At 43.3% G+C, this 17,272-nt stretch overlaps 1 protein-coding gene across 1 annotated transcript; it reads left to right on the top strand.

The window, feature by feature from the left end:
- Positions 1 to 12: 12 nt before the first annotated feature.
- LOC146342395 (vomeronasal type-2 receptor 26-like) lies at positions 13 to 17,010 on the top strand. Its single transcript, XM_084807825.1, has 10 exons — positions 13 to 56; positions 2,276 to 2,346; positions 2,790 to 3,001; positions 3,575 to 3,728; positions 9,095 to 9,143; positions 9,561 to 9,852; positions 10,382 to 11,236; positions 14,256 to 14,483; positions 15,746 to 15,872; positions 16,106 to 17,010. Exons 1-10 carry the CDS (start codon positions 13 to 15, stop codon positions 17,008 to 17,010), a joined length of 2,937 nt encoding a protein of 978 aa, XP_084663951.1.
- The last annotated feature ends 262 nt before the right edge of the window (positions 17,011 to 17,272 follow it).

Raw genomic sequence — 17,272 nt, 5'->3', positions numbered from 1 at the left:
TCATCCTTAGGAATGCCAGGCCATCAAAACCTGGCTGGGCGATATGGGAGAATGAGGTATTTCAAATACTCGAGTCACAAATCATTTAGGGCTTTATAGCTCATAAACAGCACTTTGAATTGTTGCCAGGAACAAACTGCTAGCCATGTAACAGGAGATGTGTGCTCCTTATAACTGGCTCCAGTCAGTAGTCTGGCTGCAGCATTCAGGAACATCTGATGTTTCTGAACACTTTCAAAGGCAGCCTGACATAGAGTGCATTCCAATATTCCAAATGGGATATAACTAAGACAAGTGTTATCATAATGAGATCAGACATGTCCAGGAACAGGCACAGTAGGCACTCTAGCCGTAGGTGTGCAAATGCACTCCTGACTGGGGGAAAGGCAACAAGCCATATTTACCTCCACAACCTGCTCATCCAGATTTAGGGCTGAATCCAGGAGTATACCCAAACTGTGAATGGGAACCTCTGACTTCTTTTAATCATGATGGATACCTTTTGCAACTTGGCTTCTAGTGCTGGGCTATGGGTTTACATACCTTTCCCAAATGCTTCACTGTTACACTGAGAGATAATTGGATTGTTTGTTTGTTTGTTTGTTTATTTGCATTTGCGCATTTTGCATCCCTCATGTAAATGTAGTGAAAGAACTCCCTCCATTCTGTTCCTATATTCAATTATCAAAGAACCTACTGATTTAAGACCAGAGGTAAGACCAGTGATGATGCTGTGCAAAGTCACACATTGTGCTTGCTTACAATGCACCCACACTTTTCCTTGGACTCTCAGGCCCAAATCCAGATGGGGAGGATGGAGTGCCTGGAACCAGCAAAGTTGACCCACATTGTTCTGATCCAGTATTGCCTTCTATAGCATCTGAACGTTACTGTTCTGCTAGAGAAAGGTTCCTGTGAGTAGACCCAAGCCAGCTGGTTGCTTATATGAGCAGCTGGATGGGTGGGTTGAACAGTGAGAGGGAGCCCTCTTCTAGAAGTTTGGCTAAATGCTTCATGAGGCACTAAAGGACCAGGAACACATGGGGCACCTTTGCTGACCAAGGAAAAGTGTTGGTACATTTAAGTTATAAGCAAGCAGAATTTGTGACATTGCACAACATCACTGATTACAGGGCAAGTCAATAAAGGCATCAGGCTGAGCTTCCAATTTCCTGGCTTTCTGGAGCTTGAACCAAAATTAGCTTGAGCCAATTCTGGTCTTAAACCAGCAGGTTTTTTTTATCATTGCATTTCCCTGGTTTTTGAAATGGAAATATATAATTAGAGAGTTGGCAATCCTACCCTCTCCCTGATGGTGATCATGATTTCATTTCAAGAATCAGGTTTCTAAAATCTCAGGAAGACCTTCCACAGATAGAGGAGATTGTCCGCTGCAGACAGTTGCCCTTTGCATTTGGAAGTGATTAGTATGGCGAGGGGGGGTGGAGCCCATGAAGTCACTTCCACTTCTCTTTCTCATTTGTACATCTTACATGCAATGAGAATGACTGAAGAGGGCTAGATTCTCACAATCATCTTAATGAGCAAACATATAGTGTGAACTTCAAGGTAACATGTGAACATGCACCTAGTGAGAGACATGATCCTTCCATGTCCTTTTCCCAAACACAGAAAGTGAGAGGCAGGATCGAAGCCCTTGAGCTGCATTTTGCTTCCCCAGAAAACACACGTGTGCTGCAATTAGGCTTGGAAGAGCTGTTCCATTGTCTTGAACTGCAAGCTTTTTCCAGGCTGAATTAAAGCACTGTGGACAAATTGGTGGGAAGGGGGCATCACAGCATGGAGCAGAGGGGAGGGTGAATCCTTCCCTCCCCAGCTGTGAGCCCCCCAAACACTCCCACCCCTTCCTAAAGAAGGCCTTGGGAGAAAGTGGTCCTTTAGGTCCTCAGTGTCTAAAACATTGAGGGCTTTACTTCCTTTGAACTGTGCACAAAAAAGGACAGCCAGTGTAAGCCATTCTGCATTTAGAACCAGGGTGAGGAATCTATGGCCCTCCACATGTTTTTTGGACTATATAATCAAGAATGCATATTACATACAGTATGTACAACAACACTGTAATGGAAACAGTATTTTTCTCCTCCTCTGCTCATGCCTTTGGCATGTCAACTGGTGAGAGACCCCCCACTTAGCCCCAATGCCCTCTTCCTTTCTCACTCACATAGTGGCACCCAGCGAAACAGTCCCTTGCCACTGCTGTTGCCCCCTCTCCATTTCTCTCTCCTCCTCCTTTTGTTCCCTACTTTTTCCTCAGTGAGAGCAGCAGTGGGGAGGCATTTTTAGGCAATGCTGGGCAAAAGCAAGTGAGAAAGGAAAGCATTGAGGGTGGGTGGTTTCTTGCTCACAAATCCCATTAAACTCAGTGCAAGAAAAGAGCAGGGAATGAAAGGAGGAGGAGGAAAGCATCCAAGCCACTCCTATTAGTAAGAGTTATAATGCAACTAGGTTGGAAAACGCATATCTTTATAGCACATGGAAACTGCAAGCACCAGAAAGCCATCATAAAGGTATTTTGGAAACAATGGAATACTGAGGGAGAAAAAACGTGAGGAGGACACTTTGTGGGTGAGGGGATTGTCGTGTGATATGAAAGTGGGTGGGGGAGCCAGTAGTGACTTCTTTGGCATGGACAAATCATTATCTGATCGGTTTTGATCTTTTGATCACCTGTAAGCTCCACAGGGGTGGAGAACCAAATTTGATGGTCTGCCCCTGGAGACTGAGGAATTCAGATGGATTTTTGAGGTCTCTTGGGGATTTTCCTGCAGGCTTAGCTGGTGGTCCTGCTGAGGTCCAGGTCACCACTTGGAATGAGGAGATAACCTGGGCTATTGATACGATCACTCCCAAACATCCTCGACCTAGTCGTAGAACTGTGTCAGCTCCTTGGTATCCTGAGGAGCTGAGGGCGATGAAACGACTGTGTCGATTATTAGAGCACAAATGGCAGAAGACTCGGAACGAACATGATCAAACACAGGTAAGAATCCACTTGCATTCTTATTCTATGGCAGTGATGGAGGCGAAGAAATCCTACTTCTCCGCCAGCATTGCATTTGTTCAGTGTCATCCAGCAGAGCTCTTTCATGTGATTAAAGGCCTCTTGGGTGTAGGCCTTGGAACACAAGAACTCGAACCCTCAAAGACCCGCTGTGAACAATTTGCCAGACACTTTGCAGATAAAATCATTTGTTTTCATGCTGACTTGGATGCCATTGTTTTGACAGAGTCTGATATGGATGGGGCTGGTGCACCATCTAGTCATGTTATGGATATATTTCAGCTTGTGCAACCTAAGGATGTGGACAAACTGCTTGGAGGGCTGGGACCTACTACTTGCCCTTTAGATCCTTGCCCATTCTGGCTTGTGAAATCTGCCAGAGCTGGGCTGGATATCTGGACCTCAGAGGTGGTAAATGCCTCCTTGAGGAACAGCACGGTCCCCACAGCTTTGAAAGAAGCTGTGGTGAGGCCCTTGCTGAAGAAACCAAATTTAGAGCCTCTGGCTCCAGGTAATTACCGCCCTCTGTTAAATTTGCCATTCTTGGGCAAGGTGCTGGAGCATGTGGTGGGCTCACAACTTCCATTTGTTTTGGATGAAACTGATTATTTAGATCCGTTCCAATCAGGTTTAATGCCTGGTTATGACACGAAAACAGCCTTGGTCAACTTGGTTGATGACCTATGCCAGGAGCGCTACCCTGTTGGTACTTCTGGACCTCTCAGCAGCTTTTGATATCATCAACCATGGTATCCTTCCATTTATCTGGATTGAGCTTGGGAAGCACAGTTTTAAAGTAGTTCTGGTCCTTTCTGGAGGAACGGTCTCAGAAGGTAGTGCTGGGGGACTCCAGCTCCACCCGATGGCCATTAGACTGTGGGGTGCCGCAAGGTTCTATCTTGTCCCCCATGCTTTTTAACATCTACATGAAACCACCGGGGAAGTCATCAGGAGGTTTGGGTTGAAATGTCATCAGTATGCAGATGATACTCAGCTCTACCTCTTGTTTCCATCTGCACATCCCAGGGAGGCTGTGGAACTCTTGAACCAGTGTCTGGAGGCTGTTTTGGGATGGATGAGGGTGAACAAGCTGAAACTTAACCCAGACAAGACGGAGTTATTGTGGGCTGGAAAACGAACTACTTTGGATGGAGGTTTACAATTGATCTTAGATGGGGTTGCACTCTACCTGAAAGACCAAGTGTGCATTCTGGAGTCCTCCTGGACTCTGAGCTAACTGGGGAAGCCCAGGTGGCCGTGGTGTCCAGGAGGGCTTTTTACCAGCTTAGGCTGGTACGCCAACTGTGGCCCTATCTGGAGAGGATGGACCCTGCCTCAGTTATCCATGCACTAGTCACATCCAGGCTGGACAACTGTAATGCGCTATATGTGGGACTGTCTTTGAAGATGGTTCAGAAACTCCAGCTTGTGCAGAATGTGGCCAAGTATTGGTGGGGCAAGGCAATTTGATCACATAACGCCTATACTGCACCAGCTGCACTGGTTACCAGTGTGTTTCTGAGCCCAATTCAAAGTGCTGGTTTTGACCGTTATTTTATTTTTTTTCTTTATTATTGCATTTACATCCCGCCTTTTTTCCTCTTGCAAGGAACCCAAGGCGGCTTACATTATCCTCCTCCTCTCCGTTGTATCCTCACAACAACAACCCTGTGAGGTAGGTTGGGCTGAGAGTCTGTGACTGGCCCAAAGTCACCCAGTGAGCTTCCATGGCCAAGTGGGGACTAGAACCCGGATCTCCTGGCTCCCAGTCCGTCACTCTCGCCACTACACTACACTGGCTCTCCTTAAACAGTTTGGGATCAAGTTACTTGAAAGACTGCCTTCACCCATATCAGCCTGCCCGCACTTTTAGATCAGAAAGAGAGGCCCTTCTCATTTGCCCACCCGTGAGAGCAGTCAGGTGGGTGATCACACGTGAGAGGGCCTTCTCTGCAGTGGCCTCACCCTTTGGAACAAGCTGCCAACTGAGGTCCACCATGCTCCATCATTGCAGACTTTTAGGAAGGTCTTAAGAACATATTATTTTACCTTGGCCTTCTCTTGATATGACTGCTATTATTGCTGTTACTGCTGTTAACATTGTTGCTGGTTTTATTGTTGGCTTTTATCGTTATTTGTATTGTTTTATCCTTTTATCGCTTTTAATATTTAAACTGTTTTTATGTATTTTGTTGCTGTAAGCCCCCTTGGGAGGGCTTCTGCCCTGAAAGGCGGCCAAGAAATATTTTAAATAAAATAAATAATAAAAAAAATAGTCTAGGCATTACAATGCTGGTAAAAACCCTTCCTGTGTTAATCAAGGAGTCAACAGGGACTGTGGTTTCTTTGGACATTATAAAGACTTTTAGGGTGCAATACTATGCATGTTTAGACAGAAAAAAGTCTTACAATGGCCAGCATTCCCCAGCCAGCACAGCTGGTTGGGGCATGCCAGAAGTTGTAGGGCTTTATTTCTGTCTATCCATTCATAGGATTGCACCCTTAGTGCACTTTGTGTTTCGTAATGGTCACTTTAAGAGAATAGAATGCTTGCTGCAGATATACCGGTTGAACTGTCTTCTCAGACTCAAAGCCTCCAGGTCCACTTATAGCATCTGATGAAGTGGGTTGTAACCCTGGCTGAATCTACACATAGCAGTTTTACTGTTATCATACTCCAGTGATAACTATTGGTGCCCATTGGTGTCATGTGCACCAATAGTTATCACTGCAGTATGATAACGGTAAAAGTGCTATGTGTAGATTCAGCCCCAGAAAGGTTCATGCAACTTTATTAAAACATCTGAACAACTGAAACCATTCATCTATATGTGTGCTACATCTCACCGTTGAATTTGCAAAGTGAAGGCTGAAACGATGATGCTATAATCGACTTCAAGTAGTTATGGGGCCAGCCTGGAAACAGAAGGGGACACAGGGCTTTCTCTTGAGAAACAGGCACAGGTGGCAGATACGGATGTCTATCATTTCCAAATCTGACCCTTTTGGGGCCCAACGGATTCCTACTGCCCACTCAGCTCAGCTTGTGTTCGTGAGCTGAGCTGCAGGGTTTTCCCGAAAAATGGGAACTTTTTCAGGTTTATTTTTTCATAAATAGATAGTTGCACAAATTGCAGTAATTTACTTAATTTGTGCAATTTCTATTAACAAACAAAACAGAAAATCCGCGAGCTGGATTTTGATTGAGTTGGGCCAGCTCCTGGGGTAAGCAAGCCGAAGTCTGGGGGGGCCGAGCTGATGAAAGCTCAATGAGCTCTACTCCCCAGACAGATTCCTCTGACATCCATAGTGGCAGAAAGGAAGTGCTGTCTTCTGTGCCATGCAATTGGGCTGCAGCAGAGGAAGAATGGGATCTAGTGATGTTCCATTAACTCTGCTGAGAGACCAATTGCCTTTGGACTGGGTCCAGGAATAGAGCTTTTCTACACGAGGCATTTATTGCAAGTTCATCATTTCCCTTTCTGCTCATTCTTTTGGAAAGTAAGCTTGAGCGAAAGAACTGTCTTGTGATGTATGCATGTTTTTATTGATATGTAAGCTGCTCTGAGAATCTTATTGGCTGAAGAGTAGAGTAAAAATGCTTTCAGTAAATACATAAATATAATCAATTGCTTAAGTGTCTAGCTCAGAGTGAGGGGGCCATAGCTCAGTAGAAGAGGTCATGATTTGCATTCATAAAAACGATTAAGGATCCATTTAAATGGATGGCAGGGAGAGACCTTTGAGAGTCTTGGGATCATTCTTGCTACTCAGAGTAGACAGTAGTGGACTAATGCTGGTAGAAGGCAGGTTGTGATGCTCTTGACCAGGATAGGGATTTTGACTGGACATCCACCCTCCTGTTTCTTCTCACTGGACCTATGACAATCCTGATCTATTCAGAAAGTTAGGCCAAGTCTCCAAGAGGTTGTGTCAGCCCAACATACTTTTCAAGCCAGTTGTATTGTTCCAAGATAGATCAGGCCATGGCCTACAGTGGGATCACAAAGATATGTCTTCTTCCTCTTCCTCTTCCTCTTCCTCTTCTTCTTCTTCCTCCTCCTCCTCTTGACTTGAAGACTTTGCTTTGCAAACTCCTGGAGTTATTAAAACTGAAATTACTGTAATCAGCAGTGCCATTTTCAGGAGCCCCACAGGGTTTCACAGGCCCTGCACAATTTAAATACCAAAATTAGCATAGTTAAAGTTTGTTATTCTATAGCAAGCCTATGAAGTCCAAACAACTTGCTCCACCCCAGTCTGCAAGGTTATTTTGAATCAGGCGCAGGTCTGACAGCCAAAGCTTTTCTGTATCTTCTGCAAGCTCTGATACTGTTGATGGTGGCCATTGGTGATCATGATGGGGTCCTGTTTGAGCTTGGTCTTAGATTTGTCAGCATTCCGGCTGATTTTGCTTCTGTTATTGTCTCATTATTCTTCTAGCAAGAGTATGAACTCCTCCACATACTCACTGAGGACAACAGTTCAAACTGATTTATATAGTTCTTCGGATGAAATTATTATTGGTGAATTTGTATCTATTTCACTTGCCAACTTCATTATGCCAGAGTTTTTGGAACAGCCAGTTGACTCTGAAATAAATGCTCTGTAAGTAGATATATATGGATGTATAGATATATTAAAAAAAAAAAAGTTCTGCCCTATGCTCAGTTATAATTCTTAGCTTGACAAAATAAAACACTACTTTTAAGGATCGGCTTGTCACTTTCTTTTTTTCTTTTCTAAATCTTGGTGGTCTAACTTCAGAATTATTTCCCACCACTCCAGCTAGTAGAAACAGAGCCATCAGCAGGTCAAGATTAGACCTGGTTCTTATTCAAACCACCCCAGGTCTCAGTTAAGGAAAATGTTTTTGGACATGACTTGGGTCTAGGAGCAGGATTTTCATCCTTGCCAAAAGAATCCATAAGTGCTCATCCATTGTACTCAAAAGTGCAATTTGGACTTTTTAAAAAATGCTACCTTTCTTCCCTGCATCTGCAGAAATAGATCAATTAATTGATTCCTATTTTAGGCACTTCTGATCTATCCAGACATTCACAGACGGCTATGAATATCCCAAATATTGCCAAGGGTAAAAAAAGAAAAGTCAAACCCCAACACAATACCTCCCTGCAAACCAGGAATATGGTCTGGAAAAATAGTGACAACTTCATGAGGAATATCTTCACGGTCAGCAACTTGCACTGTTTGTCCTGCCCACAAACAGCGAATGCATCCCAGATGGGAAGGAGAGCAAGAGATGGGCAAGAAAGTGGTTCAAGTGAGACAGATGTTTGGGAGGGAGATAGAAGAGAAGGTGATGTGCACAAGAGAGAGGCTGGAGAGAAGGTGGGGTGGGAGAGATTGATTTCCCCGTGGGTTGAAGGAAGCAGGAAGGCCTGCATTGAAATCTACCAAACAGAAGAATTCTGTGCCTACAGTCATGGGGCGGGGGGGGGGGGGGTCCTGTGGTTCCTCTGCAAACTTCAGATGGCCATCATATCTTAACGACAACCCAGTAAGGTGGGTTAGAAAAAGTGTAAGTGTCTTACACAAGCATAATTACAGAGCATGCTATTTACGTTTACTTAGAAGTAAGTCCCTGTGAAGGTTGGAGGTCTACAGAGACAAAGGGAAAAAAGGTCAGGCTTGGAGGCCTGGAGTATATTCTGTTGGGAGGGGGTAACCCTGAGAGGAGTAGTTCCATTTCTCCAGATTAGTGTGAGTTTCGTTTCTCCACTTTAGGTTCATTTCTTCAGGTCTGAAGCAGTAATGTCAGTTTTGAGGGAGGAGGGTATATAAAGAGTGAGAGAGAGCCAGTAAGGGAAAGAAAGACCAGGCTGCAGCCAAAGTAAGAGCAAGTCAGGAAGAGCAGAGCCTGAAGTGAGAGCACAAAAAAGCAGCCTAGAAAAGTCTAAGGACAGCTAGTGTAAAGGAACTTGCATTTTGCAAATTTTCTTTTATTTTAATGCCATTTGTATCACTCAGCTCTATTGTGTAATTACCGTTAGTTGTGATTGCTTGCTTTAAATCGACTAGTAAACTGTTGTGGTTAAACCCTGTGTCTAGAGTGTCAGTCACCCCACGTCTATAGCCTAAACTCCACGTTACTGGGAAGGTAAGATTAAAAGAAGGAAGGTGGGACTCTTAAGGAGGCAAGAGATCCTTAAGGAGTTGCTCAGGGGATCCAGGCCATAAGTGGAACCCTGACAGTCCCACTGTATTCAACAGGGTTTACACCTAGTTAAATCGGAACAGATTTGCAGCCTCAGGGCACTTCACAAGTGCGCAGGGATTTGGTTTGGAGTTTCCCACATCCCAATCCAACACTTTAGCCCCTACACATCATTACATCTCTGTGACTGTGCTGCTTACATACTCCTGCTCATGTTGTCTTAGGAGAAAATCCTCATATCCTTAGTTTGAGCAAGATTTTTCTATAATATATGTTGGAACATCCAACTTAGATGAACAAATCACAGTGAAACCTCCAGTGCAGTTGGAGATTTAAGATGATGTGAAAATCTCATTGCAGCATGATCTCTAAAAACTACCAGCATGTCCTTGCCTTTGCTTTTGCCATTCATGAGATCAATGAGGATATTGAATTGTTACCCAACATCACGCTGGGATACAAGATTATTGACAATTCTTTTGATTCAATGCAAACCTGTGGCAATACTCTGCATCTTCTCTTTACGGGACATGGGGATCTCCCCAATTACGCCTGTGCCAGGGAAGATAAATTAATGGCTGTTATTGGTGGTCTCACCTCCCAGAACTCCATCCAAATAGCCAATCATTTAAATACCTACAAGATCCCACAGGTATGTGTTTAGTATTAGAAAGAGCCAACCACAATGAGAGTGGTTGCATCATCTACATGTGTCCCACATCAAAATTGCTAAGGGCAAAAGTCTGTGTCCAGCCCACTGACGTCATAATTGGCTGCATGGCCATTTCGCTATATATGGTGATTCCTGGACAAGAACCCACAACACTGTAAATGCTATTCATGTCTACTCAGAAGTCAGGCACATTGAGTTCAGTGGTGCTTGTTCTCATGTACGTTGATGTAGGTTTGCAGCCTAAGGATCAATGTTGTGAAGGGTGCTTGGCATAAATGTAAACCTTGAGAAAGACAAGTTTCTTCTGCATCCTGTTTAGTATCATACTATGACCAGAGTATTGATAGTACCAGGAAAGATTACTACGAAGTATAAGATAGGACTGTTAGAAATCACAACATTTCCTAAAAGGTCCTATTCAATTAGATCCAGTCAGACATTAGGATAGAGTCAGTTTGTGTTTGAGAAGAAAGGGATGGTTTAAGGAACATCTTATCTTTCCCATTAGCTCAGCTATGGCTCCTTTGATCCTGTGTTGAGGGACAAAAGTCGGTTCTCTTCTTTCTACCGGATGGTCCCCAATGAAGATCCTCAGTATGTCGGGATTGTTCATCTTCTCAAGCATTTTGGATGGAACTGGATTGGCCTCTTTGTTTCAGATGATGACAGCGGAGAAACCTTTCTTCGAACCCTGAGACCAAGGCTCTTGGAGAACAATCTTTGCGTTGCTTGGATGCATGTGAGCCCAGTATTGCCAATAGTGTCAACAGATGAAATACTTGAGAAAAAATTGAGACCAGTTGCAACAATTCTCTCACTGAGTGAAATAAATGTAATTCTTGTCTATGGAGATAATCAATCACTGGAGGGTTTACGGCAATTAATATTCATAAGTGAAATTGAGAATATGTACCCTGTAGAGAGGGTGTGGATAACAACAGCTGAATGGGATTACACTGCTATATTCTGTAGGGAGAAGTTCCCTACAAAATCCTTCAATGGTACCTTGTCGTTCACTGTCCATGCAAATGTGGTGCCAGGATTTCAGAGCTTTCTTGAGAGCATAAATCCGTATCACTCAAAGATGTATGACATCCAGAATTTCTGGATTTCTGCATTTCTCTGTTCAATCCCATCAGATAACCTTTATTTATCGAGCACGGAAATCTGCACTGGGGAGGAGAAGCTGCAGAACCTTCCTGGACCTACCTTTGAAATGGAGATGTCTGGCCAGAGCTACAGTATCTACAATGCTGTCTATGCTGTCACACATGCCCTCCATGCCATGTATTTAGCGAGAGCCAGACACAAATCAAGAGGAGACGGGGACAGATGGAACCACCAGAAAGTTCAACCATGGCAGGTAATCACAGCTATGGGCAGTTCATAGAACATCAGAAGATAACATAGAACCATTAAAAATGAGAAATAGAAGAAAAGCAAAATCATAAATAAATCTACCACAAAGCCTATTAGCAGACCAAGTTCAAAACCACATCTGAAAATGAAGATCTCACCCTCTTCCTGGAACAGTGACAGAGGGAGAGACCTTGATTAGGCCCACCCTCAGGGGTCAAAATGGCTGGGCAGCTACCAAGGGCCCAGAAGTTTGGAAGAGCCCACCCCTAACTTAGCTGTTGCAATCCTCCTCCTCCTCAAACACCCAGCTGCCCTCTCTGGCAAAAAGAAGCACCGTGGTCGAGCCTGCAGGTCCTATTGCACCCCTTTGTAAAAGTTTTTTTTTTTTTAAACTTACATTTTGAGTAGCAGCAATCTAAATCAATAAAACGCTGCCTTTGGTTAGCCAATGAGGGCCCAGGGTGGTCTTTTCATCCTTGTCGGCCAGTAGGCAAAGGGCTGTGGTGGAAGAATACTTCAGCGGTGGGGGCGGCTGGCAGGACCCGTCAGCAGCACCTGTCCTTGGGGGAATTTCATATACAGTTTCATCTTACTGTCTTTTAAAGCCATCTAAGCAAGAGACCATGGCCACCAAATTACACCTCATGTGGAATAGGACATCCATTCACCCATCCCAAATCTACTCCCAAACCATTGTATTGGCTGACTAAGGTAGTATTATGACAAAGGGAGACCTCTACCTCCACGTCTTACTATTCATAATTTGATAACCCTCCATCGTGACCCCCCATCTTTTTTCTTCAGGCTTAAAAGCCCCAGCCACTTTATTCTTTCCTGAATAGGTGAGGTGCTACGAACTCTTGATCATTCTGGTTGGCCTTAACTGATAGAGCCAGTTAAACAGGAATTAATCCAAGAAGAATGATAGAGACCAGCTAGTCTGTGATTTCATTGGAACATTTTAAATGAAGCAGTGACAAGACAGGACTGAGAGCTGGATTTCCTGCTCATCACATCTGGGCAGATGTTATACAAGTCTTAATTTATAAGAAGAGAGGTTCCAGGTCAGAACCAATGCTCCCTGACACTGTAGCCTTTTTCTCTAATCCCAAGTGAGAATGAGCTGACTCCTTCCTTGGTAGAGATGGAAACACTCTGTACATGTTCAGAACCCTTATTTTACAACATTATTGTATTTTATATATACAAATGAACAAAATATCACACAAATTACAAAGGAATCACAAATACAGAAAAAGACATACAGGCTACATGCTTTCAGGATTCTACACAACTAACAATCACCAAGGATTCTAAGTCTTCCTAATTTTCTTATCTTTCACAATAAATTCATAACAGTCTGATGTCCACATCAAAAATGTACACTAATAATGCAAATCCTCTATATTTAATAGTGTCCAAAGTAACTTGCTGTTTCATATAAGAAATAAATGGCATCCAAACTTGTTCAGATTTTTGGTTTTGTTATCTGCCTTTATGCAAGTGAACAAATTCTGTTAATTTATCCATTGGGGTGATGCACCATAACTTATTCATCTATTCCTTTAAAGAAGGAGTCCTGTCTAATCTCCATTTCGGAGCTATGACTAATTTTGTGGCTATTAAAATATTTCCCATCGATTTCACATGCTCATTTGTTACAACACCATTAAGATACCCAAGAAAGATGCATATAGGGTTCATAGGTATAGGTTATCCAATGGTTCTGTTCAAATAGGCATTGGTTTCTCCACATTTCAGACAAGGGGATCCTTCACACGGGGCTTTTATCCTGCGATTGAGATTGGTTACTCACAGAAGTTTGCAGGTCCTGTACACGACGCCGTCCTCCTCCAGGTCACCTCCTGCTCTTTGCAAGCTCTATTGCATTGTTTCTCATGATGACGAAAGTCTGGCATTTTCCCTCCTCCCACAATGGAATCGTGGTAAATCTATAGTATACTGATTAAAGGTACTTTATTGCAAATAATACAATAGCACCATCTAGCGGCTTTGTAATGCAATACATAGAACTTCTTGAGAAGTTTAGGGTTTTTGGAGAAGGCACATGGAAAGGAGCCGAGCTAACCCCACAAAGATTCTGGAAGCAGAAGCCCTGATAAACTGCAGGATTTTTGCCTTTTGTGATGAAGCCCAACTACCCACCTACTAACATTAGGGTATATGTTTGCCATTTGCTGCACTTAAAAATGGATGAGAGATGTAATTTCTTTACCATTGCTTGATACGTTTCAAGACATGGAAAACAGGTAATGGAGCTTTTCCCCTGCCCCTGGGAGGAGCTAAGGCTCAGTAACAGATCACATCTATTACATGGTGGAGATGCCAGGACCAATGGCTGGATTCTCCAGTAAGCTGAATCTCTTATAGTAGAACAGGGTACAAGCCTCAACCCAACACTCTAAGGGAGCAGCTGCAGGCTGAAGCAGAATTAGAGACAGACAAACCAGTGGAAGCTTCAAAGATTCATAGTGAAGTCCTGGAAACACCGCAACACTGGAATATTTATTTCATTTGCTATCATCCATCTCAGCTTGGATGGAGCATTTTCGAACTTTTGGCAAGTACAGGCAGTTACAAATTCATGTTTGGTGGTGTTGACTATTCGGGAGATAGATACTGAAAGTCTAAGGGTTCTTCCAAGGAGGGCCCCTACTGCTACCAGTCTTTGACATTGTCTTTGACCCTTTCCTTAACAGAGGAAAAGATGGTGAGAAAAAAGATGAGGAAACCAATGGGAAGACATGGGAGGGTTCCAGATCAAAGGCAATGTCATCTGATCCTCCTGTAAAATTCTGTGAATGAGACAGGACAGTTGCCCAATAAAAGCTTCATCTGGAAGCACCCTAAATGTAACATATTGGCAAATCCTAAGGAAATAATGTTACCCATTCTGACTGTCTGACCTCCCTGTTACCTTTAAGGGTGAAGGGCAATTTAGAAATACTTTTTCATAAATAAACAAACAACGTATTATACACGTTTTTTCTCCTTCTATCCAGCTTCACTCATTTCTGAGAAGCATCTGCTTTAATAATACTGCTGGGGAAGAAATATTTTTTAATGCCAATGGAGACCTGACAGCTGGATATGATCTCATCAACTTGGTCACCTTCCCCAATGAATCCTTCCAGAGAGTCCAAGTTGGAAGAGTGGACCCTGAGGCTTCTCTAGAGGATGGGTTCACAATTAATGGAAGTGCCGTTGTGTGGAATCACAAATATAATCACGTGAGAATGACTGCTTTTTATCTTCATCATTTTTCACCTCAGTACTGTTTTTTTAAGCATATTCCAGATACAGGTATCCAAGATAGTTGATACTTGATCAGCATATCCTGGACATGCCCAATACCTATTTGTTTATTATTTGTTTTATTAAAAGCCTCATAAATAAATTTCTCTAGGCATTGTACAAAACATAGTAACAACACAAAAATAAAAATAAAATCCCAGTAAAAACAATCAACAATATGAAACCAATAAAGCTGCCAATACAGCATAAAACGTAATTCAAAAACTCAAATGAACATCAGATAGAAAAGGTAAAACTACATTGCAGGAATAAAATAATAGGACTTTAACTCTAAAAATAGTAAAATACTTTACAAGCAAGGTCAGCCCCAGGTGAGCTTCCCACGGAAGAGCATGGCAGAGTGGGGGAGTGGGCACCACCAGAAAAGTCCTCTCTCTTGGTGCCATCCTCAAAGTCTCAGAACAATGGTTGACATGGAGAAGGGCTTTGGTGGATGACCATAAAGTACAGGTAGATAACAGGGGGATAAGTTCCACCAGGTTCCGAGGTCCCAAGCTGTGTATAGATCAAAACTAGCACTTTGAATCAGGGTCCCAAACTAATTGGGAGCCAGTACAGATGATATGCATGAATGGAAAAGCTTCAACATTGTTTTCAAGGCTAAGAAAAAGTCAAACCATGTTAGAGGGAAATCCTATGCATGATTAGACAGAAAAAACTCCTACAATTTCCAGCATCCCTCCAGCCGAGGGGCATGCTGGGAATTGAAGGTCTTTTTCTGTCTAAACATGCAAAGGATTATATCCTTATTCTGTTTATATCTCTTTCTGAATTGTGTTAGATCATTCTGAGGTACTAAGACCTTGATATCCAAGATGCTGACCCTTGATGCTGCTCCGAAGACATTCCAATATTCCTGTGGAAAAGCTGAAAATTACAGCGGGGGGGGGGGGACTATCTTTAGTAAAGATTATTTGCCAACAGTGCTGAGTGAGGAGTGATAACTTGGAAGAAGGACCAAAGAAGCAGGGGACATCTTGTTGTTGAGATGGCTGTTTGGGTGACTGAAGTTAGAGGTTCGGGGGCCCCATCGTATCTAACAAAGAATAAATGACTAAAATATTATGGATGTCCTTCTTGGGAAGTGGTAACTGCCCTTGGCTAAAACAAGAAAACACCCCAGAAGCTTCACATCAGCCATTTCCAACATTATGACCTTCCTTGTGGTTACCATTAGATGCTGCCCAGTTCCACCTGTGTCAAGAGCTGCCACCCTGGACAGAGCATGTTCATCCAGCAGGGGAAGCAAGTGTGTTGCTATGATTGCACTGAGTGCCCCCAAGGAAGTATTTCCATCCAGATGGGTAAGTGAAGGGATTTAGATTTACTCGGAAAATAATCCATAAATTTTAAATTCAGATATAATGTATTCCTATCAAGTATATCTACACACAGGTTTATGAGTGCATTTCCTTGCACAGAGGACAGCCTGAGAGAGGAATGATCACAGATATTGGGACACTGCAAAATTTGGTTAGAGAAAAATTAGAGTATTTGTATATTCTGGAAATACTGAGACTTTCCTTCTTACTTTCAGATGCAGATCACTGTGAGACTTGCCCAGAAGATCAGTATCCAGACAAGAACCAGGACCACTGTATTCCCAAAGAAATAATGTATCTATCTTATGAGGAGCCCCTGGGAGTAGCTCTGGCTTCCTTAGCTCTATTCCTTTTTGTTACCACAGTTGTGGTGGTGTGGAGCTTCATTCAGCACCAAAATACTCCCATCGTCAAAGCGAATAACTGGAGCATCACGTGCACCCTGCTGTCCTCTCTGCTGCTCTGCTTTCTCTGCTCCTTCTTATTCATTGGGTGGCCTGGGAACGTGCACTGCCTTCTGAGGCAAACAGTGTTTGGCATCATCTTCTCCATCGCTATTGCTTGTCTGTTAGCAAAAACCATCACTGTGGTTCTGGCCTTCATGGCCACAAAGCCTGGAAACAAGATGAGGAAATGGGTTGGGAAGAGACTTATAGTATCAGTTATCATTCTCTCTTCTCTTATTCAAGCTGGCATCTGTGCTGTGTGGCTGGCAACTTCTCCCCCCTTCCCAGAGTTTGACATGCACTCCCAGATTGAGACAATCATAGTTCAATGCAATGAAGGCTCAGCCCTCATGTTCTACCTTGTCCTGGGCTACATGGGGGTTTTAGCTATCATCAGCTTCACTGTGGCTTTCTTTGCCAGGAAGTTGCCTGATACTTTCAATGAAGCCAAGCTGATCACTTTCAGCATGTTGGTCTTCTGCAGTGTTTGGGTGTCTTTTGTGCCAACCTACCTGAGCACCAAGGGGAAATATATGGTGGCTGTGGAGGTCTTCTCCATCCTGGCCTCAGGTGCTGGCTTATTGGGTTGTATCTTCCTCCCCAAGTTCTACATTATTATGCTGAGACCTGAGCTGAACACCAGAGAACAATTAATAAGGAAAAAGAATGGTTAGAATTGGGAGGGGAAGTGATGTCACCCTTAGGAATGGCAGTTCATTAAAACATGGCCACGCTCATATGGGACAGCACAGTATTTCAAATAGTCTGGTCCCAAATCATGTAGGGCTTTATAGCCCATGAATGGCATTTTGAATTGTTGCCAGAAATGGACTGGTTGCTGGTGAAGCTGTTGGAACAACAGTCTCATGCTCCCTATAAATGGCCCCAGTCAATAGTTTGGCTGCAGCAATCTGGACCAGCTCAAGTTTCCACCCA

Source organism: Heloderma suspectum, chromosome 6, assembly GCF_057233095.1.
Source record: "Heloderma suspectum isolate Gila_16-S chromosome 6, 16-S_ref, whole genome shotgun sequence".
Taxonomy (NCBI): domain Eukaryota; kingdom Metazoa; phylum Chordata; class Lepidosauria; order Squamata; family Helodermatidae; genus Heloderma; species Heloderma suspectum.
Note: the sequence above shows the minus strand (reverse complement) of the source record. Positions and strands in the feature narration are given on the sequence as shown.

Coding starts and splice junctions, on each gene's coding strand:
- LOC146342395 (XM_084807825.1), top strand. CDS start 13: ATGCCAGGCCATCAAAACCTGGCTGGGCGATATGGGAGAATGAG. Junction 57..2,275: donor GGGCGATATGGGAGAATGAG/GTATTTCAAATA, acceptor CTTTTTCCTCAG/TGAGAGCAGCAGTGGGGAGG. Junction 3,002..3,574: donor ACGAACATGATCAAACACAG/GTAAGAATCCAC, acceptor TTCTTGGGCAAG/GTGCTGGAGCATGTGGTGGG.